The 27,374-nt window shown below is 53.1% G+C and overlaps 1 protein-coding gene across 5 annotated transcripts in view; it reads left to right on the top strand.

Moving 5' to 3' along the window:
- The window catches only part of GATAD2B (GATA zinc finger domain containing 2B), a 148,343-nt gene that overhangs the window by 78,485 nt on the left and 42,484 nt on the right, over positions 1 to 27,374 (top strand). For 3 of the 5 annotated variants that reach the window (XM_088458519.1, XM_088458515.1, XM_088458514.1), the window contains exons 1-2: positions 23,166 to 23,235; positions 26,588 to 26,917. In XM_088458519.1, coding sequence (XP_088314645.1) covers positions 23,186 to 23,235; positions 26,588 to 26,917 — 380 coding nt within the window. In that variant the 5' untranslated portion in view covers positions 23,166 to 23,185. Of the gene's footprint in view, positions 1 to 23,165; positions 23,236 to 23,724; positions 23,793 to 26,587; positions 26,918 to 27,374 lie in introns of those variants that run through there. The other 2 variants (XM_088458518.1, XM_088458517.1) reach the window with 2 other exon arrangements.

Here is a 27,374-nt window from a genome sequence, read left to right as displayed (position 1 = left end):
ATGGAGGGTGAGTGTCCCTCGTCTGCCTTGTGGATAGGAGTATGGAGGGTGAGTGTCCCTCCTCTGCCTTGTGGATTTGAGTATGGAGGGTGAGTGTCCCTCGTCTGCCTTGTGGATAGGAGTATGGAGGGTGAGTGTCCCTCGTCTGCCTTGTGGATAGGAGTATGGAGGGTGAGTGTCCCTCGTCTGCCTTGTGGATAGGAGTATGGAGGGTGAGTGCCCCTCGTCTACCTTGTGGATAGGAGTATGGAGGGTGAGTGTCTCTCGTCTGCCTTGTGGATAGGAGTATGGAGGGTGAGTGCCTCTCGTCTGCCTTGTGGATAGGAGTATGGAGGGTGAGTGCCCCTCGTCTGCCTTGTGGATAGGAGTATGGAGGGCGAGTGCCCCTCATCTGCGTTGTGGATAGGAGTATGGTGGGTGAGTGTCCTACGTATGTAATGTGGATAGGAGTATGGAGGGTGAGTGTCCCTCGTCTGCCTAGTGGATAGGAGTATGGAGGGTTAGTGCCCCGCGTCTGCCTTGTGGATAGGAGTATGGAGGGTGAGTGTCCTACGTATGTGATGTGGATAGGAGTATGGAGGGTGAGTGCCCCTCGTCTACCTTGTGGATAGGAGTATGGAGGGTGAGTGTCTCTCGTCTGCCTTGTGGATAGGAGTATGGAGGGTGAGTGTCCTACGTATGTAATGTGGATAGGAGTATGGAGGGTGAGTGTCCCTCCTCTGCCTTGTGGATTTGAGTATGGAGGGTGAGTGTCCCTCGTCTGCCTTGTGGATAGGAGTATGGAGGGTGAGTGTCCCTCGTCTGCCTTGTGGATAGGAGTATGGAGGGTGAGTGTCCCTCGTCTGCCTTGTGGATAGGAGTATGGAGGGTGAGTGCCCCTCGTCTACCTTGTGGATAGGAGTATGGAGGGTGAGTGTCTCTCGTCTGCCTTGTGGATAGGAGTATGGAGGGTGAGTGCCTCTCGTCTGCCTTGTGGATAGGAGTATGGAGGGTGAGTGCCCCTCGTCTGCCTTGTGGATAGGAGTATGGAGGGCGAGTGCCCCTCATCTGCGTTGTGGATAGGAGTATGGTGGGTGAGTGTCCTACGTATGTAATGTGGATAGGAGTATGGAGGGTGAGTGTCCCTCGTCTGCCTAGTGGATAGGAGTATGGAGGGTTAGTGCCCCGCGTCTGCCTTGTGGATAGGAGTATGGAGGGTGAGTGTCCTACGTATGTGATGTGGATAGGAGTATGGAGGGTGAGTGCCCCTCGTCTACCTTGTGGATAGGAGTATGGAGGGTGAGTGTCTCTCGTCTGCCTTGTGGATAGGAGTATGGAGGGTGAGTGTCCTACGTATGTAATGTGGATAGGAGTATGGAGGGTGAGTGTCCCTCGTCTGCCTTGTGGATAGGAGTATGGAGGGTGAGTGTCTCTCGTCTGCCTTGTGGATAGGAGTATGGAGGGTGAGTGTCTCTCGTCTGCCTTGTGGATAGGAGTATGGAGGGTGAGTGCCCCTTGTCTGCCTTGTGGATAGGAGTATGGAGGGTGAGTGTCCTACGTATGTGATGTGGATAGGAGTATGGAGGGTGAGTGCCCCTCGTCTACCTTGTGGATAGGAGTATGGAGGGTGAGTGTCTCTCGTCTGCCTTGTGGATAGGAGTATGGAGGGTGAGTGTCCTACGTATGTAAAGGGGATAGGAGTATGGAGGGTGAGTGTCCCTCGTCTGCCTTGTGGATAGGAGTATGGAGGGTGAGTGCCCCTTGTCTGCATTGTTGATAGGAGTATGGAGAGTGAGTGTCACTCGTCTGCCTTGTGGATAGGAGTATGGATGGTGAGTGTCCTACGTATGTAAAGGGGATAGGAGTATGGAGGGTGAGTGTCCCTCGTCTGCCTTGTGGATAGTAGTATGGAGGGTGAGTGCCCCTTGTCTGCATTGTTGATAGGAGTATGGAGGGTGAGTGTCACTCGTCTGCCTTGGGGATAGGAGTATAGAGGGTGAGTGCCCCTCGTCTGCCTTGTGGATAGGAGTATGGAGGGTGAGTGCCCCTCGTCTGCCTTGTGGATAGGAGAATGGAGGGTGAGTGTCCTACGTATGTAATGTGGATAGGAGTATGGAGGGTGAGTGTCCCTCGTCTGCCTTGTGGATAGGAGTATGGAGGGTGAGTGTCCCTCGTCTGCCTTGTGGATAGGAGTATGGAGGGTGAGTGTCCCTCGTCTGCCTTGTGGATTTGAGTATGGAGGGTGAGTGTCCCTCATCTGCCTTGTGGATAGGAGTATGGAGGGTGAGTGTCCCTCGTCTGCCTTGTGGATAGGAGTATGGAGGGTGAGTGTCCCTCGTCTGCCTTGTGGATAGGAGTATGGAGGGTGAGTGCCCCTCGTCTACCTTGTGGATAGGAGTATGGAGGGTGAGTGTCTCTCGTCTGCCTTGTGGATAGGAGTATGGAGGGTGAGTGCCTCTCGTCTGCCTTGTGGATAGGAGTATGGAGGGTGAGTGCCCCTCGTCTGCCTTGTGGATAGGAGTATGGAGGGCGAGTGCCCCTCATCTGCGTTGTGGATAGGAGTATGGTGGGTGAGTGTCCTACGTATGTAATGTGGATAGGAGTATGGAGGGTGAGTGTCCCTCGTCTGCCTAGTGGATAGGAGTATGGAGGGTTAGTGCCCCACGTCTGCCTTGTGGATAGGAGTATGGAGGGTGAGTGTCCTACGTATGTGATATGGATAGGAGTATGGAGGGTGAGTGCCCCTCGTCTACCTTGTGGATAGGAGTATGGAGGGTGAGTGTCTCTCGTCTGCCTTGTGGATAGGAGTATGGAGGGTGAGTGTCCTACGTATGTAATGTGGATAGGAGTATGGAGGGTGAGTGTCCCTCGTCTGCCTTGTGGATAGGAGTATGGAGGGTGAGTGTCTCTCGTCTGCCTTGTGGATAGGAGTATGGAGGGTGAGTGTCTCTCGTCTGCCTTGTGGATAGGAGTATGGAGGGTGAGTGCCCCTTGTCTGCCTTGTGGATAGGAGTATGGAGGGTGAGTGTCCTACGTATGTGATGTGGATAGGAGTATGGAGGGTGAGTGCCCCTCGTCTACCTTGTGGATAGGAGTATGGAGGGTAAGTGTCTCTCGTCTGCCTTGTGGATAGGAGTATGGAGGGTGAGTGTCCTACATATGTAAAGGGGATAGGAGTATGGAGGGTGAGTGTCCCTCGTCTGCCTTGTGGATAGGAGTATGGAGGGTGAGTGCCCCTTGTCTGCATTGTTGATAGGAGTATGGAGGGTGAGTGTCACTCGTCTGCCTTGTGGATAGGAGTATGGAGGGTGAGTGTCCTACGTATGTAAAGGGGATAGGAGTATGGAGGGTGAGTGTCCCTCGTCTGCCTTGTGGATAGGAGTATGGAGGGTGAGTGCCCCTTGTCTGCATTGTTGATAGGAGTATGGAGGGTGAGTGTCACTCGTCTGCCTTGGGGATAGGAGTATAGAGGGTGAGTGCCCCTCGTCTGCCTTGTGGATAGGAGTATGGAGGGTGAGTGCCCCTCGTCTGCCTTGTGGATAGGAGTATGGAGGGTGAGTGTCCTACGTATGTAATGTGGATAGGAGTATGGAGGGTGAGTGTCCCTCGTCTGCCTTGTGGATAGGAGTATGGAGGGTGAGTGTCCCTCGTCTGCCTTGTGGATAGGAGTATGGAGGGTGAGTGTCCCTCGTCTGCCTTGTGGATTTGAGTATGGAGGGTGAGTGTCCCTCGTCTGCCTTGTGGATAGGAGTATGGAGGCTGAGTGTCCCTCGTCTGCCTTGTGGATAGGAGTATGGAGGGTGAGTGTCCCTCGTCTGCCTTGTGGATAGGAGTATGGAGGGTGAGTGCCCCTCGTCTACCTTGTGGATAGGAGTATGGAGGGTGAGTGTCTCTCGTCTGCCTTGTGGATAGGAGTATGGAGGGTGAGTGCCTCTCGTCTGCCTTGTGGATAGGAGTATGGAGGGTGAGTGCCCCTCGTCTGCCTTGTGGATAGGAGTATGGAGGGCGAGTGCCCCTCATCTGCGTTGTGGATAGGAGTATGGTGGGTGAGTGTCCTACGTATGTAATGTGGATAGGAGTATGGAGGGTGAGTGTCCCTCGTCTGCCTAGTGGATAGGAGTATGGAGGGTTAGTGCCCCGCGTCTGCCTTGTGGATAGGAGTATGGAGGGTGAGTGTCCTACGTATGTGATATGGATAGGAGTATGGAGGGTGAGTGCCCCTTGTCTGCCTTGTGGATAGGAGTATGGAGGGTGAGTGTCCTACGTATGTGATGTGGATAGGAGTATGGAGGGTGAGTGCCCCTCGTCTACCTTGTGGATAGGAGTATGGAGGGTGAGTGTCTCTCGTCTGCCTTGTGGATAGGAGTATGGAGGGTGAGTGTCCTACGTATGTAAAGGGGATAGGAGTATGGAGGGTGAGTGTCCCTCGTCTGCCTTGTGGATAGGAGTATGGAGGGTGAGTGCCCCTTGTCTGCATTGTTGATAGGAGTATGGAGGGTGAGTGTCACTCGTCTGCCTTGTGGATAGGAGTATGGAGGGTGAGTGTCCTACGTATGTAAAGGGGATAGGAGTATGGAGGGTGAGTGTCCCTCGTCTGCCTTGGGGATAGGAGTATAGAGGGTGAGTGCCCCTCGTCTGCCTTGTGGATAGGAGTATGGAGGGTGAGTGCCCCTCGTCTGCCTTGTGGATAGGAGTATGGAGGGTGAGTGTCCCTCGTCTGCCTTGTGGATAGGAGTATGGAGGGTGAGTGCCCCTCGTCTGCCTTGTGGATAGGAGTATGGAGGGTGAGTGTCCTACGTATGTGATGTGGATAGGAGTATGGAGGGTGAGTGCCCCTCGTGTACCTTGTGGATAGGAGTATGGAGGGTGAGTGTCTCTCGTCTGCCTTGTGGATAGGAGTATGGAGGGTGAGTGTCCTACGTATGTAAAGGGGATAGGAGTATGGAGGGTGAGTGTCCCTCGTCTGCCTTGTGGATAGGAGTATGGAGGGTGAGTGCCCCTTGTCTGCATTGTTGATAGGAGTATGGAGGGTGAGTGTCACTCGTCTGCCTTGGGGATAGGAGTATAGAGGTGAGTGCCCCTCGTCTGCCTTGTGGATAGGAGTATGGAGGGTGAGTGCCCCTCGTCTGCCTTGTGGATAGGAGTATGGAGGGTGAGTGTCCTACGTATGTAATGTGGATAGGAGTAGGGAGGGTGAGTGCCCCTCGTCTGCCATGTGGATAGGAGTATGGAGGGTGAGTGTCCCTCGTCTGCATTGTGGATAGGAGTATGGAGGGTGAGTGCCCCTCGTCTGCCTTGTGGATACAGTACGGAGGGTGAGTGCCCCTCGTCTGCCTTGTGAATAGGAGTGTGGAGGGTGAGTGCCCCTCGTCTGCCTTGTGGATAAGTGTATGGAGGGTGAGTGTCCTATGTCCTACGTATGTAATGTGGATTGGAGTATGGAGGGTGAGTGTCCCTCGTCTGCCTTGTGGATAGGAGTATGGAGGGTGAGTGTCCCTTGTCTGCCTTGTGGATAGGAGTATGGAGAGTGAGTGCCCCTCGTCTGCTTTGTGGATAAGTGTATGGAGGGTGAGTGTCCTACGTATGTAATATGGATAGGAGTGTGGAGGGTGAGTGCCCCTCGTCTGCCTTGTGGATAGGAGTATGGAGGGTGAGTGTCCTACGTATGTAATGAGGATAGGAGTATGGAGGGTGAGTGCCCCTCCTCTGCCTTGTGGATAGGAGTATGGAGGGTGAGTGTCCCATGTCTGCCTTGTGGATAGGAGTATGGAGGGTGAGTGTCCTACGTATGTAATGTGGATAGGAGTTTGGAGGGTGAGTGTCCCTCGTCTGCCTTGTGGATAGGAGTATGGAGGGTGAGTGTCCCTCGTCTGCCTTGTGGATAGGAGTATGGAGGGTGAGTGCCCCTCGTCTGCCTTGTGAATAGGAGTATGGAGGGTGAGTGTCCCTCATCTGCCTTGTGGATAGGAGTATGGAGGGTGAGTGCCCCTCGTCTGCCTTGTGGATAGGAGTATGGAGGGTGAGTGCCCCTCGTCTGCTTTGTGGATAAGTGTATGGAGGGTGAGTGTCCTGTGTCCTACGTATGTAATATGGATAGGAGTGTGGAGGGTGAGTGTCCTACGTATGTAATGTGGAGAGGAGTGTGGAGGGTGAGTGCCCCTCGTCTGCCTTGTGGATAGGAGTATGGAGGGAGAGTGTCCTACGTATGTAATGAGGATAGGAGTATGGAGGGTGAGTGCCCCTCCTCTGCCTTGTGGATAGGAGTATGGAGGGTGAGTGCCCCTTGTGTGCCTTGTGGATAGGAGTATGGAGGGTGAGTGTCCCTCGTCTGCCTTGTGGATAGGAGTATGGAGGGTGAGTGCCCCTCGTCTGCCTTGTGGATAGGAGTATGGAGGGTGAGTGTCCTACGTATGTAATGTGGATAGGAGTATGGAGGGTGAGTGTCCCATGTCTGCCTTGTGGATAGGAATATGGAGGGTGAGTGTCCCATGTCTACCTTGTGGATAGGAGTATGGAGGGTGAGTGCCCCTCGTCTGCTTTGTGGATAAGTGTATGGAGGGTGAGTGTCCTGTGTCCTACGTATGTAATATGGATAGGAGTATGGAGGGTGAGTGTCCTACGTATTTAATGTGGATAGGAGTATGGAGGGTGAGTACCCCTCGTCTGCCTTGTGGATAGGAGTATGGAGGGTGAGTGTCCTACGGATGTAATGTGGATAGGAGTATGGAGGGTGAGTGTCCTACGTATGTAATGTGGATAGGAGTATGGAGGGTGAGTGCCCCTTGTCTGCCTTGTGGATAGGAGTATGGAGGGTGAGTGTCCCTCGTCTGCCTTGTGGATAGGAGTGTGGAGGGTTAGTGCCCCTCGTCTGCCTTGTGGATAGGAGTATGGAGGGTGAGTGCCCCTCATCTGCGTTGTGGATAGGAGTATGGTGGGTGAGTGTCCTACGTATGTAATGTGGATAGGAGTATGGAGGGTGAGTGTCCCTCGTCTGCCTAGTGATTAGGAGTATGGAGGGTTTGTGCCCCGCGTCTGCGGTGTGGATAGGAGTATGGAGGGTGAATGTCACTCGTCTGCCTAGTGGATAGGAGTATGGAGGGTGAGTGTCACTCGTCTGCCTTGTGGATAGGAGTATGGAGGGTTAGTGCCCCTCGTCTGCCTTGTGGATAAGTGTATGGAGGGTGAGTGCCCCTCGTCTACCTTGTGAATAGGAGTATGGAGGGTGAGTGCCCCTCGTCTGCCTTGTAGATAGGAGTATGGAGGGTGAGTGCCCCTCGTCTGCCTTGTGGATAAGTGTATGGAGGGTGAGTGCCCCTCGTCTACCTTGTGGATAGGAGCATGGAGGGTGAGTGTCTCTCGTCTGCCTTGTGGATAGGAGTATGGAGGGTGAGTGTCCTACGTATGTAATGTGGATAGGAGTATGGAGGGTGAGTGTCCCTCGTCTGCCTTGTGGATAGGAATATGGAGGGTGAGTGTCCCTCGTCTGCCTTGTGGATTTGAGTATGGAGGGTGAGTGTCTCTCGTCTGCCTTGTGGATAGGAGTATGGAGGGTGAGTGCCCCTCGTCTGCCTTGTGGATAGGAGTATGGAGGGTGAGTGTCCTACGTATGTGATGTGGATAGGAGTATGGAGGGTGAGTGCCCCTCGTCTACCTTGTGGATAGGAGTATGGAGGGTGAGTGTCTCTCGTCTGCCTTGTGGATAGGAGTATGGAGGGTGAGTGTCCTACGTATGTAATGTGGATAGGAGTATGGAGGGTGAGTGTCCCTCGTCTGCCTTGTGGATAGGAGTATGGAGGGTGAGTGTCTCTCGTCTGCCTTGTGGATAGGAGTATGGAGGGTGAGTGTCTCTCGTCTGCCTTGTGGATAGGAGTATGGAGGGTGAGTGCCCCTCGTCTGCCTTGTGGATAGGAGTATGGAGGGTGAGTGTCCTACGTATGTGATGTGGATAGGAGTATGGAGGGTGAGTGCCCCTCGTCTACCTTGTGGATAGGAGTATGGAGGGTGAGTGTCTCTCGTCTGCCTTGTGGATAGGAGTATGGAGGGTGAGTGTCCTACGTATGTAATGTGGATAGGAGTATGGAGGGTGAGTGTCTCTCGTCTGCCTTGTGGATAGGAGTATGGAGGGTGAGTGTCCCTCGTCTGCCTTGTGGATAGGAGTATGGAGGGTGAGTGCCCCTCGTCTACCTTGTGGATAGGAGTATGGAGGGTGAGTGTCTCTCGTCTGCCTTGTGAATAGGAGTATGGAGGGTGAGTGTCTCTCGTCTGCCTTGTGGATAGGAGTATGGAGGGTGAGTGCCCCTCGTCTGCCTTGTGGATAGGAGTATGGAGGGTGAGTGTCCCTTGTGGGTAGGAGTATGGAGGGTGAGTGTCCCTTGTCTGCCTTGTGGATAGGAGTATGGAGGGTGAGTGTCCCTTGACTGCCTTGTGGATAGGAGTATGGAGGGTGAGTGTCCCTCGTCTACCTTGTGGATAGGAGTATGGAGGGTGAGTGTCTCTCGTCTGCCTTGTGGATAGGAGTATGGAGGGTGAGTGTCCCTCGTCTGCCTTGTGGATATGAGTATGGAGGGTGAGTGCCCCTCATCTGCCTTGTGGATAGGAGTATGGAGGGTGAGTGTCCTACGTATGTAATGTGGATAGGAGTATGGAGGGTGAGTGTCCCATGTCTGCCTTGTGGATAGGAATGTGGAGGGTGAGTGTCCCTCGTCTGCCTTGTGGATAGGAGTATGGAGGGTGAGTGCCCCTCGTCTACCTTGTGGATAGGAGTATGGAGGGTGAGTGTCTCTCGTCTGCCTTGTGAATAGGAGTATGGAGGGTGAGTGTCTCTCGTCTGCCTTGTGGATAGGAGTATGGAGGGTGAGTGCCCCTCGTCTGCCTTGTGGATAGGAGTATGGAGGGTGAGTGTCCCTTGTGGGTAGGAGTATGGAGGGTGAGTGTCCCTTGTCTGCCTTGTGGATAGGAGTATGGAGGGTGAGTGTCCCTTGACTGCCTTGTGGATAGGAGTATGGAGGGTGAGTGTCCCTCGTCTACCTTGTGGATAGGAGTATGGAGGGTGAGTGTCTCTCGTCTGCCTTGTGGATAGGAGTATGGAGGGTGAGTGTCCCTCGTCTGCCTTGTGGATATGAGTATGGAGGGTGAGTGCCCCTCATCTGCCTTGTGGATAGGAGTATGGAGGGTGAGTGTCCTACGTATGTAATGTGGATAGGAGTATGGAGGGTGAGTGTCCCATGTCTGCCTTGTGGATAGGAATGTGGAGGGTGAGTGTCCCATGTCTACCTTGTGGATAGGAATATGGAGGGTGTGCCCCTCGTCTGCCTTGTGGTTAGGAGTATGGAGGGTGAGTGCCCCTCGTCTGCCTTGTGGATAGGAGTATGGAGGGTGAGTGTCCTACGTATGTAAAGGGGATAGGAGTATGGAGGGTGAGTGTCCCTCGTCTGCCTTGTTGATAGGAGTATGCAGGGTGAGTGTCCTACGTATGTAATGTGGATAGGAGTATGGAGGGTGAGTTTTCCTCGTCTGCCTTGTGGATAGGAGTATGGAGGGTGAGTGCCCCTCGTCTGCCTTGTGGATAGGAGTATGGAGGGTGAGTGCCCCTCGTCTGCCTTGTGGATAGGAGTATGGAGGGTGAGTGTCACTCGTTTGCCTTGGGGATAGGAGTATAGAGGGTGAGTGCCCCTCGTCTGCCTTGTGGATAGGAGTATGGAGGGTGAGTGCCCCTCGTCTGCCTTGTGGATAGGAGTATGGAGGGTGAGTGTCCTACGTATGTAATGTGGATAGGAGTATGGAGGGTGAGTGCCCCTCGTCTGCCATGTGGATAGGAGTATGGAGGGTGAGTGTCCCTCGTCTGCATTGTGGATAGGAGTATGGAGGGTGAGTGCCCCTCGTCTGCCTTGTGGATACAGTATGGAGGGTGAGTGCCCCTCGTCTGCCTTGTGGATACAGTATGGAGGGTGAGTGCCCCTCGTCTGCCTTGTGAATAGGAGTATGGAGGGTGAGTGCCCCTCGTCTGCCTTGTGGATAAGTGTATGGTGGGTGAGTGTCCTATGTCCTACGTATGTAATGTGGATAGGAGTATGGAGGGTGAGTGTCCCTCGTCTGCCTTGTGGATAGGAGTATGGAGGGTGAGTGCCCCTCGTCTGCCTTGTGGATAGGAGTATGGAGGGTGAGTGTCCCTCGTCTGCCTTGTGGATAGGAGTATGGAGGGTGAGTGCCCCTCGTCTGCCTTGTGGATAGGAGTATGGAGGGTGAGTGCCCCTCGTCTGCCTTGTGGATAGGAGTATGGAGGGTGAGTGTCACTCGTTTGCCTTGGGGATAGGAGTATAGAGGGTGAGTGCCCCTCGTCTGCCTTGTGGATAGGAGTATGGAGGGTGAGTGTCTCTCGTCTGCCTTGTGGATAGGAGTATGGAGGGTGAGTGTCCTACGTATGTAATGTGGATAGGAGTATGGAGGGTGAGTGTCCCTCGTCTGCCTTGTGGATAGGAATATGGAGGGTGAGTGCCCCTCGTCTGCCTTGTGGATAGGAGTATGGAGGGTGAGTGCCCCTCGTCTGCTTTGTGGATAAGTGTATGGAGGGTGAGTGTCCTGTGTCCTACGTATGTAATATGGATAGGAGTATGGAGGGTGAGTGTCCCTCGTCTGCCTTGTGGATAGGAGTATGGAGGGTGAGTGCCCCTCGTCTGCCTTGTGGATAGGAGTATGGAGGGTGAGTGTCCCTCGTCTGCCTTGTGGATAGGAGTATGGAGGGTGAGTGTCCCTCGTCTGCCTTGTGGATAGGAGTATGGAGGGTGAGTGTCTCTCGTCTGCCTTGTGGATAGGAGTATGGAGGGTGAGTGTCTCTCGTCTGCCTTGTGGATAGGAGTATGGAGGGTGAGTGCCCCTCGTCTGCCTTGTGGATAGGAGTATGGAGGGTGAGTGTCCTACGTATGTGATGTGGATAGGAGTATGGAGGGTGAGTGCCCCTCGTCTACCTTGTGGATAGGAGTATGGAGGGTGAGTGTCTCTCGTCTGCCTTGTGGATAGGAGTATGGAGGGTGAGTGTCCTACGTATGTAATGTGGATAGGAGTATGGAGGGTGAGTGTCTCTAGTCTGCCTTGTGGATAGGAGTATGGAGGGTGAGTGTCCCTCGTCTGCCTTGTGGATAGGAGTATGGAGGGTGAGTGCCCCTCGTCTACCTTGTGGATAGGAGTATGGAGGGTGAGTGTCTCTCGTCTGCCTTGTGAATAGGAGTATGGAGGGTGAGTGTCTCTCGTCTGCCTTGTGGATAGGAGTATGGAGGGTGAGTGCCCCTCGTCTGCCTTGTGGATAGGAGTATGGAGGGTGAGTGTCCCTTGTGGGTAGGAGTATGGAGGGTGAGTGTCCCTTGTCTGCCTTGTGGATAGGAGTATGGAGGGTGAGTGTCCCTTGACTGCCTTGTGGATAGGAGTATGGAGGGTGAGTGTCCTACGTATGTAATGTGGATAGGAGTATGGAGGGTGAGTGTCCCTTGTCTGCCTTGTGGATAGGAGTATGGAGGGTGAGTGCCCCTCATCTGCCTTGTGGATAGGAGTATGGAGGGTGAGTGCCCCTCGTCTGCCTTGTGGATAGGAGTATAGAGGGTGAGTTTCCCTTGTCTGCCTTGTGGATAGGAGTATGGAGGGTGAGTGCCCCTCGTCTGCCTTGTGGATAGGAGTATGGAGGGTGAGTGTCACTCGTTTGCCTTGGGGATAGGAGTATAGAGGGTGAGTGCCCCTCGTCTGCCTTGTGGATAGGAGTATGGAGGGTGAGTGCCCCTCGTCTGCCTTGTGGATAGGAGTATGGAGGGTGAGTGTCCTACGTATGTAATGTGGATAGGAGTATGGAGGGTGAGTGCCCCTCGTCTGCCATGTGGATAGGAGTATGGAGGGTGAGTGTCCCTCGTCTGCATTGTGGATAGGAGTATGGAGGGTGAGTGTCCTACGTATGTAAAGGGGATAGGAGTATGGAGGGTGAGTGTCCCTCGTCTGCCTTGTGGATAGGAGTATGGAGGGTGAGTGCCCCTTGTCTGCATTGTTGATAGGAGTATGGAGGGTGAGTGTCACTCGTCTGCCTTGGGGATAGGAGTATAGAGGTGAGTGCCCCTCGTCTGCCTTGTGGATAGGAGTATGGAGGGTGAGTGCCCCTCGTCTGCCTTGTGGATAGGAGTATGGAGGGTGAGTGTCCTACGTATGTAATGTGGATAGGAGTAGGGAGGGTGAGTGCCCCTCGTCTGCCATGTGGATAGGAGTATGGAGGGTGAGTGTCCCTCGTCTGCATTGTGGATAGGAGTATGGAGGGTGAGTGCCCCTCGTCTGCCTTGTGGATACAGTATGGAGGGTGAGTGCCCCTCGTCTGCCTTGTGAATAGGAGTGTGGAGGGTGAGTGCCCCTCGTCTGCCTTGTGGATAAGTGTATGGAGGGTGAGTGTCCTATGTCCTACGTATGTAATGTGGATTGGAGTATGGAGGGTGAGTGTCCCTCGTCTGCCTTGTGGATAGGAGTATGGAGGGTGAGTGTCCCTTGTCTGCCTTGTGGATAGGAGTATGGAGAGTGAGTGCCCCTCGTCTGCTTTGTGGATAAGTGTATGGAGGGTGAGTGTCCTACGTATGTAATATGGATAGGAGTGTGGAGGGTGAGTGCCCCTCGTCTGCCTTGTGGATAGGAGTATGGAGGGTGAGTGTCCTACGTATGTAATGAGGATAGGAGTATGGAGGGTGAGTGCCCCTCCTCTGCCTTGTGGATAGGAGTATGGAGGGTGAGTGTCCCATGTCTGCCTTGTGGATAGGAGTATGGAGGGTGAGTGTCCTACGTATGTAATGTGGATAGGAGTTTGGAGGGTGAGTGTCCCTCGTCTGCCTTGTGGATAGGAGTATGGAGGGTGAGTGTCCCTCGTCTGCCTTGTGGATAGGAGTATGGAGGGTGAGTGCCCCTCGTCTGCCTTGTGAATAGGAGTATGGAGGGTGAGTGTCCCTCATCTGCCTTGTGGATAGGAGTATGGAGGGTGAGTGCCCCTCGTCTGCCTTGTGGATAGGAGTATGGAGGGTGAGTGCCCCTCGTCTGCTTTGTGGATAAGTGTATGGAGGGTGAGTGTCCTGTGTCCTACGTATGTAATATGGATAGGAGTGTGGAGGGTGAGTGTCCTACGTATGTAATGTGGAGAGGAGTGTGGAGGGTGAGTGCCCCTCGTCTGCCTTGTGGATAGGAGTATGGAGGGAGAGTGTCCTACGTATGTAATGAGGATAGGAGTATGGAGGGTGAGTGCCCCTCCTCTGCCTTGTGGATAGGAGTATGGAGGGTGAGTGCCCCTTGTGTGCCTTGTGGATAGGAGTATGGAGGGTGAGTGTCCCTCGTCTGCCTTGTGGATAGGAGTATGGAGGGTGAGTGCCCCTCGTCTGCCTTGTGGATAGGAGTATGGAGGGTGAGTGTCCTACGTATGTAATGTGGATAGGAGTATGGAGGGTGAGTGTCCCATGTCTGCCTTGTGGATAGGAATATGGAGGGTGAGTGTCCCATGTCTACCTTGTGGATAGGAGTATGGAGGGTGAGTGCCCCTCGTCTGCTTTGTGGATAAGTGTATGGAGGGTGAGTGTCCTGTGTCCTACGTATGTAATATGGATAGGAGTATGGAGGGTGAGTGTCCTACGTATTTAATGTGGATAGGAGTATGGAGGGTGAGTACCCCTCGTCTGCCTTGTGGATAGGAGTATGGAGGGTGAGTGTCCTACGGATGTAATGTGGATAGGAGTATGGAGGGTGAGTGTCCTACGTATGTAATGTGGATAGGAGTATGGAGGGTGAGTGCCCCTTGTCTGCCTTGTGGATAGGAGTATGGAGGGTGAGTGTCCCTCGTCTGCCTTGTGGATAGGAGTGTGGAGGGTTAGTGCCCCTCGTCTGCCTTGTGGATAGGAGTATGGAGGGTGAGTGCCCCTCATCTGCGTTGTGGATAGGAGTATGGTGGGTGAGTGTCCTACGTATGTAATGTGGATAGGAGTATGGAGGGTGAGTGTCCCTCGTCTGCCTAGTGATTAGGAGTATGGAGGGTTTGTGCCCCGCGTCTGCGGTGTGGATAGGAGTATGGAGGGTGAATGTCACTCGTCTGCCTAGTGGATAGGAGTATGGAGGGTGAGTGTCACTCGTCTGCCTTGTGGATAGGAGTATGGAGGGTTAGTGCCCCTCGTCTGCCTTGTGGATAAGTGTATGGAGGGTGAGTGCCCCTCGTCTACCTTGTGAATAGGAGTATGGAGGGTGAGTGCCCCTCGTCTGCCTTGTAGATAGGAGTATGGAGGGTGAGTGCCCCTCGTCTGCCTTGTGGATAAGTGTATGGAGGGTGAGTGCCCCTCGTCTACCTTGTGGATAGGAGCATGGAGGGTGAGTGTCTCTCGTCTGCCTTGTGGATAGGAGTATGGAGGGTGAGTGTCCTACGTATGTAATGTGGATAGGAGTATGGAGGGTGAGTGTCCCTCGTCTGCCTTGTGGATAGGAATATGGAGGGTGAGTGTCCCTCGTCTGCCTTGTGGATTTGAGTATGGAGGGTGAGTGTCTCTCGTCTGCCTTGTGGATAGGAGTATGGAGGGTGAGTGCCCCTCGTCTGCCTTGTGGATAGGAGTATGGAGGGTGAGTGTCCTACGTATGTGATGTGGATAGGAGTATGGAGGGTGAGTGCCCCTCGTCTACCTTGTGGATAGGAGTATGGAGGGTGAGTGTCTCTCGTCTGCCTTGTGGATAGGAGTATGGAGGGTGAGTGTCCTACGTATGTAATGTGGATAGGAGTATGGAGGGTGAGTGTCCCTCGTCTGCCTTGTGGATAGGAGTATGGAGGGTGAGTGTCTCTCGTCTGCCTTGTGGATAGGAGTATGGAGGGTGAGTGTCTCTCGTCTGCCTTGTGGATAGGAGTATGGAGGGTGAGTGCCCCTCGTCTGCCTTGTGGATAGGAGTATGGAGGGTGAGTGTCCTACGTATGTGATGTGGATAGGAGTATGGAGGGTGAGTGCCCCTCGTCTACCTTGTGGATAGGAGTATGGAGGGTGAGTGTCTCTCGTCTGCCTTGTGGATAGGAGTATGGAGGGTGAGTGTCCTACGTATGTAATGTGGATAGGAGTATGGAGGGTGAGTGTCTCTCGTCTGCCTTGTGGATAGGAGTATGGAGGGTGAGTGTCCCTCGTCTGCCTTGTGGATAGGAGTATGGAGGGTGAGTGCCCCTCGTCTACCTTGTGGATAGGAGTATGGAGGGTGAGTGTCTCTCGTCTGCCTTGTGAATAGGAGTATGGAGGGTGAGTGTCTCTCGTCTGCCTTGTGGATAGGAGTATGGAGGGTGAGTGCCCCTCGTCTGCCTTGTGGATAGGAGTATGGAGGGTGAGTGTCCCTTGTGGGTAGGAGTATGGAGGGTGAGTGTCCCTTGTCTGCCTTGTGGATAGGAGTATGGAGGGTGAGTGTCCCTTGACTGCCTTGTGGATAGGAGTATGGAGGGTGAGTGTCCCTCGTCTACCTTGTGGATAGGAGTATGGAGGGTGAGTGTCTCTCGTCTGCCTTGTGGATAGGAGTATGGAGGGTGAGTGTCCCTCGTCTGCCTTGTGGATATGAGTATGGAGGGTGAGTGCCCCTCATCTGCCTTGTGGATAGGAGTATGGAGGGTGAGTGTCCTACGTATGTAATGTGGATAGGAGTATGGAGGGTGAGTGTCCCATGTCTGCCTTGTGGATAGGAATGTGGAGGGTGAGTGTCCCTCGTCTGCCTTGTGGATAGGAGTATGGAGGGTGAGTGCCCCTCGTCTACCTTGTGGATAGGAGTATGGAGGGTGAGTGTCTCTCGTCTGCCTTGTGAATAGGAGTATGGAGGGTGAGTGTCTCTCGTCTGCCTTGTGGATAGGAGTATGGAGGGTGAGTGCCCCTCGTCTGCCTTGTGGATAGGAGTATGGAGGGTGAGTGTCCCTTGTGGGTAGGAGTATGGAGGGTGAGTGTCCCTTGTCTGCCTTGTGGATAGGAGTATGGAGGGTGAGTGTCCCTTGACTGCCTTGTGGATAGGAGTATGGAGGGTGAGTGTCCCTCGTCTACCTTGTGGATAGGAGTATGGAGGGTGAGTGTCTCTCGTCTGCCTTGTGGATAGGAGTATGGAGGGTGAGTGTCCCTCGTCTGCCTTGTGGATATGAGTATGGAGGGTGAGTGCCCCTCATCTGCCTTGTGGATAGGAGTATGGAGGGTGAGTGTCCTACGTATGTAATGTGGATAGGAGTATGGAGGGTGAGTGTCCCATGTCTGCCTTGTGGATAGGAATGTGGAGGGTGAGTGTCCCATGTCTACCTTGTGGATAGGAATATGGAGGGTGTGCCCCTCGTCTGCCTTGTGGTTAGGAGTATGGAGGGTGAGTGCCCCTCGTCTGCCTTGTGGATAGGAGTATGGAGGGTGAGTGTCCTACGTATGTAAAGGGGATAGGAGTATGGAGGGTGAGTGTCCCTCGTCTGCCTTGTTGATAGGAGTATGCAGGGTGAGTGTCCTACGTATGTAATGTGGATAGGAGTATGGAGGGTGAGTTTTCCTCGTCTGCCTTGTGGATAGGAGTATGGAGGGTGAGTGCCCCTCGTCTGCCTTGTGGATAGGAGTATGGAGGGTGAGTGCCCCTCGTCTGCCTTGTGGATAGGAGTATGGAGGGTGAGTGTCACTCGTTTGCCTTGGGGATAGGAGTATAGAGGGTGAGTGCCCCTCGTCTGCCTTGTGGATAGGAGTATGGAGGGTGAGTGCCCCTCGTCTGCCTTGTGGATAGGAGTATGGAGGGTGAGTGTCCTACGTATGTAATGTGGATAGGAGTATGGAGGGTGAGTGCCCCTCGTCTGCCATGTGGATAGGAGTATGGAGGGTGAGTGTCCCTCGTCTGCATTGTGGATAGGAGTATGGAGGGTGAGTGCCCCTCGTCTGCCTTGTGGATACAGTATGGAGGGTGAGTGCCCCTCGTCTGCCTTGTGGATACAGTATGGAGGGTGAGTGCCCCTCGTCTGCCTTGTGAATAGGAGTATGGAGGGTGAGTGCCCCTCGTCTGCCTTGTGGATAAGTGTATGGTGGGTGAGTGTCCTATGTCCTACGTATGTAATGTGGATAGGAGTATGGAGGGTGAGTGTCCCTCGTCTGCCTTGTGGATAGGAGTATGGAGGGTGAGTGCCCCTCGTCTGCCTTGTGGATAGGAGTATGGAGGGTGAGTGTCCCTCGTCTGCCTTGTGGATAGGAGTATGGAGGGTGAGTGCCCCTCGTCTGCCTTGTGGATAGGAGTATGGAGGGTGAGTGCCCCTCGTCTGCCTTGTGGATAGGAGTATGGAGGGTGAGTGTCACTCGTTTGCCTTGGGGATAGGAGTATAGAGGGTGAGTGCCCCTCGTCTGCCTTGTGGATAGGAGTATGGAGGGTGAGTGTCTCTCGTCTGCCTTGTGGATAGGAGTATGGAGGGTGAGTGTCCTACGTATGTAATGTGGATAGGAGTATGGAGGGTGAGTGTCCCTCGTCTGCCTTGTGGATAGGAATATGGAGGGTGAGTGCCCCTCGTCTGCCTTGTGGATAGGAGTATGGAGGGTGAGTGCCCCTCGTCTGCTTTGTGGATAAGTGTATGGAGGGTGAGTGTCCTGTGTCCTACGTATGTAATATGGATAGGAGTATGGAGGGTGAGTGTCCCTCGTCTGCCTTGTGGATAGGAGTATGGAGGGTGAGTGCCCCTCGTCTGCCTTGTGGATAGGAGTATGGAGGGTGAGTGTCCCTCGTCTGCCTTGTGGATAGGAGTATGGAGGGTGAGTGTCCCTCGTCTGCCTTGTGGATAGGAGTATGGAGGGTGAGTGTCTCTCGTCTGCCTTGTGGATAGGAGTATGGAGGGTGAGTGTCTCTCGTCTGCCTTGTGGATAGGAGTATGGAGGGTGAGTGCCCCTCGTCTGCCTTGTGGATAGGAGTATGGAGGGTGAGTGTCCTACGTATGTGATGTGGATAGGAGTATGGAGGGTGAGTGCCCCTCGTCTACCTTGTGGATAGGAGTATGGAGGGTGAGTGTCTCTCGTCTGCCTTGTGGATAGGAGTATGGAGGGTGAGTGTCCTACGTATGTAATGTGGATAGGAGTATGGAGGGTGAGTGTCTCTCGTCTGCCTTGTGGATAGGAGTATGGAGGGTGAGTGTCCCTCGTCTGCCTTGTGGATAGGAGTATGGAGGGTGAGTGCCCCTCGTCTACCTTGTGGATAGGAGTATGGAGGGTGAGTGTCTCTCGTCTGCCTTGTGAATAGGAGTATGGAGGGTGAGTGTCTCTCGTCTGCCTTGTGGATAGGAGTATGGAGGGTGAGTGCCCCTCGTCTGCCTTGTGGATAGGAGTATGGAGGGTGAGTGTCCCTTGTGGGTAGGAGTATGGAGGGTGAGTGTCCCTTGTCTGCCTTGTGGATAGGAGTATGGAGGGTGAGTGTCCCTTGACTGCCTTGTGGATAGGAGTATGGAGGGTGAGTGTCCTACGTATGTAATGTGGATAGGAGTATGGAGGGTGAGTGTCCCTTGTCTGCCTTGTGGATAGGAGTATGGAGGGTGAGTGCCCCTCATCTGCCTTGTGGATAGGAGTATGGAGGGTGAGTGCCCCTCGTCTGCCTTGTGGATAGGAGTATAGAGGGTGAGTTTCCCTTGTCTGCCTTGTGGATAGGAGTATGGAGGGTGAGTGCCCCTCGTCTGCCTTGTGGATAGGAGTATGGAGGGTGAGTGTCACTCGTTTGCCTTGGGGATAGGAGTATAGAGGGTGAGTGCCCCTCGTCTGCCTTGTGGATAGGAGTATGGAGGGTGAGTGCCCCTCGTCTGCCTTGTGGATAGGAGTATGGAGGGTGAGTGTCCTACGTATGTAATGTGGATAGGAGTATGGAGGGTGAGTGCCCCTCGTCTGCCATGTGGATAGGAGTATGGAGGGTGAGTGTCCCTCGTCTGCATTGTGGATAGGAGTATGGAGGGTGAGTGCCCCTCGTCTGCCTTGTGGATACAGTATGGAGGGTGAGTGCCCCTCGTCTGCCTTGTGGATACAGTATGGAGGGTGAGTGCCCCTCGTCTGCCTTGTGAATAGGAGTATGGAGGGTGAGTGCCCCTCGTCTGCCTTGTGGATAAGTGTATGGTGGGTGAGTGTCCTATGTCCTACGTATGTAATGTGGATAGGAGTATGGAGGGTGAGTGTCCCTCGTCTGCCTTGTGGATAGGAGTATGGAGGGTGAGTGCCCCTCGTCTGCCTTGTGGATAGGAGTATGGAGGGTGAGTGTCCCTCGTCTGCCTTGTGGATAGGAGTATGGAGGGTGAGTGCCCCTCGTCTGCCTTGTGGATAGGAGTATGGAGGGTGAGTGCCCCTCGTCTGCCTTGTGGATAGGAGTATGGAGGGTGAGTGTCACTCGTTTGCCTTGGGGATAGGAGTATAGAGGGTGAGTGCCCCTCGTCTGCCTTGTGGATAGGAGTATGGAGGGTGAGTGTCTCTCGTCTGCCTTGTGGATAGGAGTATGGAGGGTGAGTGTCCTACGTATGTAATGTGGATAGGAGTATGGAGGGTGAGTGTCCCTCGTCTGCCTTGTGGATAGGAATATGGAGGGTGAGTGCCCCTCGTCTGCCTTGTGGATAGGAGTATGGAGGGTGAGTGCCCCTCGTCTGCTTTGTGGATAAGTGTATGGAGGGTGAGTGTCCTGTGTCCTACGTATGTAATATGGATAGGAGTATGGAGGGTGAGTGTCCCTCGTCTGCCTTGTGGATAGGAGTATGGAGGGTGAGTGCCCCTCGTCTGCCTTGTGGATAGGAGTATGGAGGGTGAGTGTCCCTCGTCTGCCTTGTGGATAGGAGTATGGAGGGTGAGTGTCCCTCGTCTGCCTTGTGGATAGGAGTATGGAGGGTGAGTGTCTCTCGTCTGCCTTGTGGATAGGAGTATGGAGGGTGAGTGTCTCTCGTCTGCCTTGTGGATAGGAGTATGGAGGGTGAGTGCCCCTCGTCTGCCTTGTGGATAGGAGTATGGAGGGTGAGTGTCCTACGTATGTGATGTGGATAGGAGTATGGAGGGTGAGTGCCCCTCGTCTACCTTGTGGATAGGAGTATGGAGGGTGAGTGTCTCTCGTCTGCCTTGTGGATAGGAGTATGGAGGGTGAGTGTCCTACGTATGTAATGTGGATAGGAGTATGGAGGGTGAGTGTCTCTCGTCTGCCTTGTGGATAGGAGTATGGAGGGTGAGTGTCCCTCGTCTGCCTTGTGGATAGGAGTATGGAGGGTGAGTGCCCCTCGTCTACCTTGTGGATAGGAGTATGGAGGGTGAGTGTCTCTCGTCTGCCTTGTGAATAGGAGTATGGAGGGTGAGTGTCTCTCGTCTGCCTTGTGGATAGGAGTATGGAGGGTGAGTGCCCCTCGTCTGCCTTGTGGATAGGAGTATGGAGGGTGAGTGTCCCTTGTGGGTAGGAGTATGGAGGGTGAGTGTCCCTTGTCTGCCTTGTGGATAGGAGTATGGAGGGTGAGTGTCCCTTGACTGCCTTGTGGATAGGAGTATGGAGGGTGAGTGTCCTACGTATGTAATGTGGATAGGAGTATGGAGGGTGAGTGTCCCTTGTCTGCCTTGTGGATAGGAGTATGGAGGGTGAGTGCCCCTCATCTGCCTTGTGGATAGGAGTATGGAGGGTGAGTGTCCCTCGTCTGCCTTGTGGATAGGAGTATGGAGGGTGAGTGTCCCTCGTCTGCCTTGTGGATAGGAGTATGGAGGGTGAGTGTCTCTCGTCTGCCTTGTGGATAGGAGTATGGAGGGTGAGTGTCTCTCGTCTGCCTTGTGGATAGGAGTATGGAGGGTGAGTGCCCCTCGTCTGCCTTGTGGATAGGAGTATGGAGGGTGAGTGTCCTACGTATGTGATGTGGATAGGAGTATGGAGGGTGAGTGCCCCTCGTCTACCTTGTGGATAGGAGTATGGAGGGTGAGTGTCTCTCGTCTGCCTTGTGGATAGGAGTATGGAGGGTGAGTGTCCTACGTATGTAATGTGGATAGGAGTATGGAGGGTGAGTGTCTCTCGTCTGCCTTGTGGATAGGAGTATGGAGGGTGAGTGTCCCTCGTCTGCCTTGTGGATAGGAGTATGGAGGGTGAGTGCCCCTCGTCTACCTTGTGGATAGGAGTATGGAGGGTGAGTGTCTCTCGTCTGCCTTGTGAATAGGAGTATGGAGGGTGAGTGTCTCTCGTCTGCCTTGTGGATAGGAGTATGGAGGGTGAGTGCCCCTCGTCTGCCTTGTGGATAGGAGTATGGAGGGTGAGTGTCCCTTGTGGGTAGGAGTATGGAGGGTGAGTGTCCCTTGTCTGCCTTGTGGATAGGAGTATGGAGGGTGAGTGTCCCTTGACTGCCTTGTGGATAGGAGTATGGAGGGTGAGTGTCCTACGTATGTAATGTGGATAGGAGTATGGAGGGTGAGTGTCCCTTGTCTGCCTTGTGGATAGGAGTATGGAGGGTGAGTGCCCCTCATCTGCCTTGTGGATAGGAGTATGGAGGGTGAGTGCCCCTCGTCTGCCTTGTGGATAGGAGTATAGAGGGTGAGTTTCCCTTGTCTGCCTTGTGGATAGGAGTATGGAGGGTGAGTGCCCCTCGTCTGCCTTGTGGATAGGAGTATGGAGGGTGAGTGTCCTACGTATGTGATGTGGATAGGAGTATGGAGGGTGAGTGCCCCTCGTCTACCTTGTGGATAGGAGTATGGAGGGTGAGTGTCTCTCGTCTGCCTTGTGGATAGGAGTATGGAGGGTGAGTGTCCTACGTATGTAATGTGGATAGGAGTATGGAGGGTGAGTGTCTCTCGTCTGCCTTGTGGATAGGAGTATGGAGGGTGAGTGTCCCTCGTCTGCCTTGTGGATAGGAGTATGGAGGGTGAGTGCCCCTCGTCTACCTTGTGGATAGGAGTATGGAGGGTGAGTGTCTCTCGTCTGCCTTGTGAATAGGAGTATGGAGGGTGAGTGTCTCTCGTCTGCCTTGTGGATAGGAGTATGGAGGGTGAGTGCCCCTCGTCTGCCTTGTGGATAGGAGTATGGAGGGTGAGTGTCCCTTGTGGGTAGGAGTATGGAGGGTGAGTGTCCCTTGTCTGCCTTGTGGATAGGAGTATGGAGGGTGAGTGTCCCTTGACTGCCTTGTGGATAGGAGTATGGAGGGTGAGTGTCCTACGTATGTAATGTGGATAGGAGTATGGAGGGTGAGTGTCCCTTGTCTGCCTTGTGGATAGGAGTATGGAGGGTGAGTGCCCCTCATCTGCCTTGTGGATAGGAGTATGGAGGGTGAGTGCCCCTCGTCTGCCTTGTGGATAGGAGTATAGAGGGTGAGTTTCCCTTGTCTGCCTTGTGGATAGGAGTATGGAGGGTGAGTGCCCCTCGCCTGCCTGTGTATAATAGTGTGGGGGGCACCTCTGTTCTGCATGGTGGATATGAGTACAGACGTAACGCCTTATGTATCGCGTGCCATTACAGGGGGGGTACAGCCCTCGCTCCTCGTAGGTAAAGATACAGGGGGATCCTCGTCTGCAGGATGGGGGGACTGAGTGTAAGATTTAGGCTCGTGTTCCGGTGATCCCCCGCCGCTGGGGTATATGGTGTGCAGGCATAAGGTCACAGGGTGTAATACAGGTGGGGGTCTGTGGAATCAAAAGACCCTTTTGGCGTTGCACAGATGCATCTAGAACATACCAGGCACAGATGTCTCTTATGGGGAAAGTGGGGAGAGGTGAAAGTTTGGCAGTGGTCCAGACCCTGCAGGGGGGGGGGGGGTGTAGCCCGCAGGAGGTCTGACAAGTGTGGGGAGGGGGACACGCCGCGCCGCGCAGCAAGCCACAAATGACTTTAAGGAAAAATTAAGAGCTAATTCCATGTCCAGAGGTTTTAAACCAGCTACAACTGGATTTTAACCCCACCTTGCCCACGCTATGAATCATGGGTAAAAGTATGCATGCATCCCCCCCACACACCCCCCCTCTTCCTTCTTATTTTTTTTTTTTATTGTCTTTTGTTTAATCTGACTGTAAGGTTATGATTGGCTGAGTGGCAGATCAGTGCCCACTCTCAGGGCAGGGATCCCGCAGGGTTCTGGAGAGGGGGGGGGGGGTGGATTGGTGTCATGCCGTCTGTGCCGCCCACCCAACAGAATCCTTACATCCGAGTGAAAAAAAAAAAAACCCAGAATCTCACCTCTCCCTCCTTCTATTCCCCCCCTTCCTCCCCTCTGTCTGTCTCTCTTCTCTACCTTCTTCCTATGTCATATTTCCCAGGCCCCCCTCACTCCCCCCAGACAGCTGGAGATCTGTAAGTATGCTGTGGAATGTCTGTGTGTATGTGATATAGGGGGGGGGGATATAACCGTGCAGCTAACGTACGATGACACCCCCCCCCCTCACCCTAATATTATGCCCGTGCCTCCTGCATCCCGGCCGTGGTTACAGCTGCAGCCCCGCACGGCCCTGGACAGCTCATTCACAGCAGAATGAATTCTTTTGTTGGTTACGGTTTGTGGATTAGGGGCTGAGGTAATTGCCCCCCTCCCCAAATCCATGACTACCTCCTCCTCCGGCTCTGTGAATGGGGCCAGTCAGCTGATGGGTGGCTGTAGATGGCTGGGTGCCAGCCCCGACGCGCCACGAGCCTGTGTGTGTAGGTTGTCCGAGCGGAGAGGCCGGCTGGGCCCTGATAATATGAATGTAAGCAGGGCCTGTGTCACTTCAAACCTGACGGAAGGCTCTGGGTGGAAAGGGGGGGGGGAGGGGTACCTCCTCCTATTTTCCTCCCCTCCTTATTGTGAGGGGAAGGGGAGGGGGGGCTTCTTGGGCTGTCTGGCCCATGGAAGACAAGTCATGATATAGCAGGTAAATGCGGCAGATCTCCCCCCCAGTCTTGCTTTTTAGCTGGTTACGATGGAGGGGATTTGGGGTTCCGTGGTTGTGGTATTGTGGTGGTATCCCTGGGGGGGGGGGGGAGAGCATTATATTGCAGAGCGCCGGCCTCAGGATGGTTGTAGTGTAGGGCTGTGCTGTCTGACATGGAACGTAGGGCTACACCGCTGTGCCATGACGGATTATTGTGGCTCTCTGCCCTCCGCACTCGCATTGTTATTGGGGGGTGGTTGCGATAAGTAGATGCATTGTGCGATGTGACGGCGCTGTGTACTGTCTGGGGCTGTCAGACGGGCAGCCGGCTGATAAATGGCTCATTACCTGCGTGTGCGCTCTCTCTGGTGCGTGGATGCCGGGAGCTCCCAGGGCAGCGTATCTGGTTTCCTGTCACCCTCTCTGCACGGAGACCTTACCTCATCTCACCCCCTTTTCTGTCACTAGGCTGCCCGTGTAGGATGTATGTGATAGATAGCGGCGTCATACGTTGTGTGAGGGGTCTCATCACCCCGCTAGCGGAATAGAGGCATCCTCCTGTGGAACGGTGGTACCCCTACGCCTGCCAGGAGGTGTAAGAAGTGACACTGAGCGTTGCCAGGCCTCTGTACACCGTCCTGGCAGTGCCTCAATGCTGCCCTGACAATAGATGGCACAGAAGTGCCATTATATAGGAATAGGTCCGGCACACTCGCTCCCTCCCCCATAGCATGTGTCACTGCTCAGAACAGGTGCAGGGATGCCGCCTCCATCTTTGGTGTGGGCACCATGAGAGACAGATATACACGTTAACCCTTTGGGACTTGCTGCAGATCAGCATCTCCCTGTCTGTATGTGCTGCTGGGTCTCTTACCCCGGGCAGCCTGCGTGCCAATGGCGGCACTTCTCATTTAGGGCCTATTATGCCTTAATGTCTCTGCTGTGACCAAGGATTCCATGTTACACATAGTGATGTATATTCATCGCACACACAGACATATATATGGTTCAGCCGGGTCTTTTATTTATTTATAACGGTCCGGTTATTTCACTGACAATTATAACCAGTCAGGAGATCTCTGTGTATTATATATAGAGACCCAGCTCTGTCTGATCCTGTCCTGATAATAATAACCAGTCAGGAGATCTCTCTATATTATACATAGAGACCCAGCACGGCCAGATCCTGTCCTGATAATAATAACCAGTCAGGAGATCACTGTATATTATATATAGAGACCCAGCACTGTCTGTTCCTGTCCTGATAATAATAACCAGTCAGGAGATCTCTGTATATTATATATAGAGTCCCAGCGCTGTCTGATCCTGTCCTGATAATAATAACCAGTCAGGAGATCTCTGTATATTATATATAGAGACCCAGCGCTGTCTGATCCTGTCTTGATAATAATAACCAGTCAGGAGATCTCTGTATATTATATATAGAGACCCAGCGCTGTCTGATCCTGTCCTGATAATAATAACCTGTCAGGAGATCTCTGTATATTATATATAGAGACCCAGCGCTGTCTGATCCTGTCCTGATAATAATAACCAGTCAGGAGATCTCTGTATATTATATATAGAGACCCAGCGCTGTCTGATCCTGTCCTGATAATAATAACCAGTCAGGAGATCACTGTATATTATATATAGAGACCCAGCACTGTCTGATCCTGTCCTGATAATAATAACCATTCAGGAGATCTCTGTATATTATATATAGTGACCCAGCACTGTCTGATCCTGTCCTGATAATAATAACCAGTCAGGAGATCTCTGTATATTATATATAGTGACCCAGCACTGTCTGATCCTGTCCTGATAATAATAACCAGTCAGGAGATCTCTGTATATTATATATAGAGACCCAGCTCTGTCTGATCCTGTCCTGATAATAATAACCAGTCAGGAGATCTCTCTATATTATACATAGAGACCCAGCACGGCCAGATCCTGTCCTGATAATAATAACCAGTCAGGAGATCGCTGTATATTATATATAGAGACCCAGCACTGTCTGATCCTGTCCTGATAATAATAACCAGTCAGGAGATCTCTGTATATTATATATAGAGACCCAGCACTGTCTGATCCTGTCCTGATAATAATAACCAGTCAGGAGATCTCTCTATATTATACATAGAGACCCCGCACGGCCAGATCCTGTCCTGATAATAATAACCAGTCAGGAGATCTCTGTATATTATATATAGAGACCCAGCGCTGTCTGATCCTGTACTGATAATAATAACCAGTCAGGAGATCGCTGTATATTATATATAGAGACCCAGCGCTTTCTGATCCTGTCCTGATAATAATAACCAGCCAGAAGATCTCTGTATATTATATATAGTGACCCAGCACTGTCTGATCCTGTCCTGATAATAATAACCAGTCAGGAGATCTCTGTATATTATACATAGAGACCCAGCACGGCCAGATCCTGTCCTGTATATAATACTAGTAATATGTACCCCCGGCCCGTCCCACTTACCCCAGCTACAACTATCTTCTGTCCCTTAAGGTAGCTGAGAACGTGCGCTATAGGGCTCCGTACATAAAGCGACTAATCCGGGGCGATATGAGGCCAGAATGGAGGCGAGTTGAGGTGCTGTTACCGACATTTTAACGCTGTTGGATTGCAATTCGCCCTCCTCGCTGGTAATTGAATCCACCCCCAATGTTTGATTGCGTGACTCAATCTGTGCAATTGAATTGTTTGATGAATTGAAATTGTTTGTGTGTTAATTGTACAACTGCTGATTGTCTGTTTTTATTGGCTGTTTGGTCAGGATGGACAGAGTGACAGAAGACGCCCTGCGCCTCAATCTACTGAAGCGAGGCCTGGAGCAGCCGGATGACCGTGAGGATGTCCTGGCCAAGCAACTCAAAATGGAAGGACACGAGGCCATGGAGAGGCTGAAGATGTTAGCCCTGCTAAAGAGAAAAGATTTCCCGGGCCTGGAGCTGTCGCATGACCATTCAGCAAAACAGGATGGACTTAAAATGTATGAGGAGAAGATGAACGGGAGCTTGCGGCCTCATGTGGAAACGCGGCCAGTAGCGCGTCACGGCAAAGAGAACATCAACGAGGAGCCTGTAGACATGAGTTCTAGACGGAGGTGAGTTGAGAACCGGGCACTTGCTGTTTGTGTTTATTGCGCTCTCTCGCAATGATGCAGTAAGTATTAGTGAATGATGAGAGGTTGAAGGTCTCTGACAATAGGAGAACTTACAACATTTACAGAATATTGCAGTCTGATAGGTGACTGGTGACAAGTTGTTTCGCACAAGTGAGATGACTGGTGATGAGCTGTAACTCACCAGTGAGGTGACGGGTGACTAGCTGTAGCACACCACTGAGGTGATGGGTGACTAGCTGTAATGCACCACTGAGATGACTGGTGACGAGCTGTAGTGCACCACTGAGGTGACTGGTGACGAGTTGTATCGCACCAGTGATATGATGGGTGACGAGCTGTAGCACACCACTGAGATGACTGGTGACGAGCTGTAGTGCACCACTGAGATGACTGGTGACGAGCTGTAGTGCACCACTGAGGTGACGGGTGACTAGCT

This window comes from Taudactylus pleione, unplaced genomic scaffold (genome assembly GCF_031769625.1).
Source record: "Taudactylus pleione unplaced genomic scaffold, aTauple2 ptg000841l, whole genome shotgun sequence".
In the NCBI taxonomy this organism is placed as follows: Eukaryota; Metazoa; Chordata; class Amphibia; order Anura; family Myobatrachidae; genus Taudactylus; species Taudactylus pleione.
This window is presented reverse-complemented; position numbering and strand designations above follow the sequence as displayed.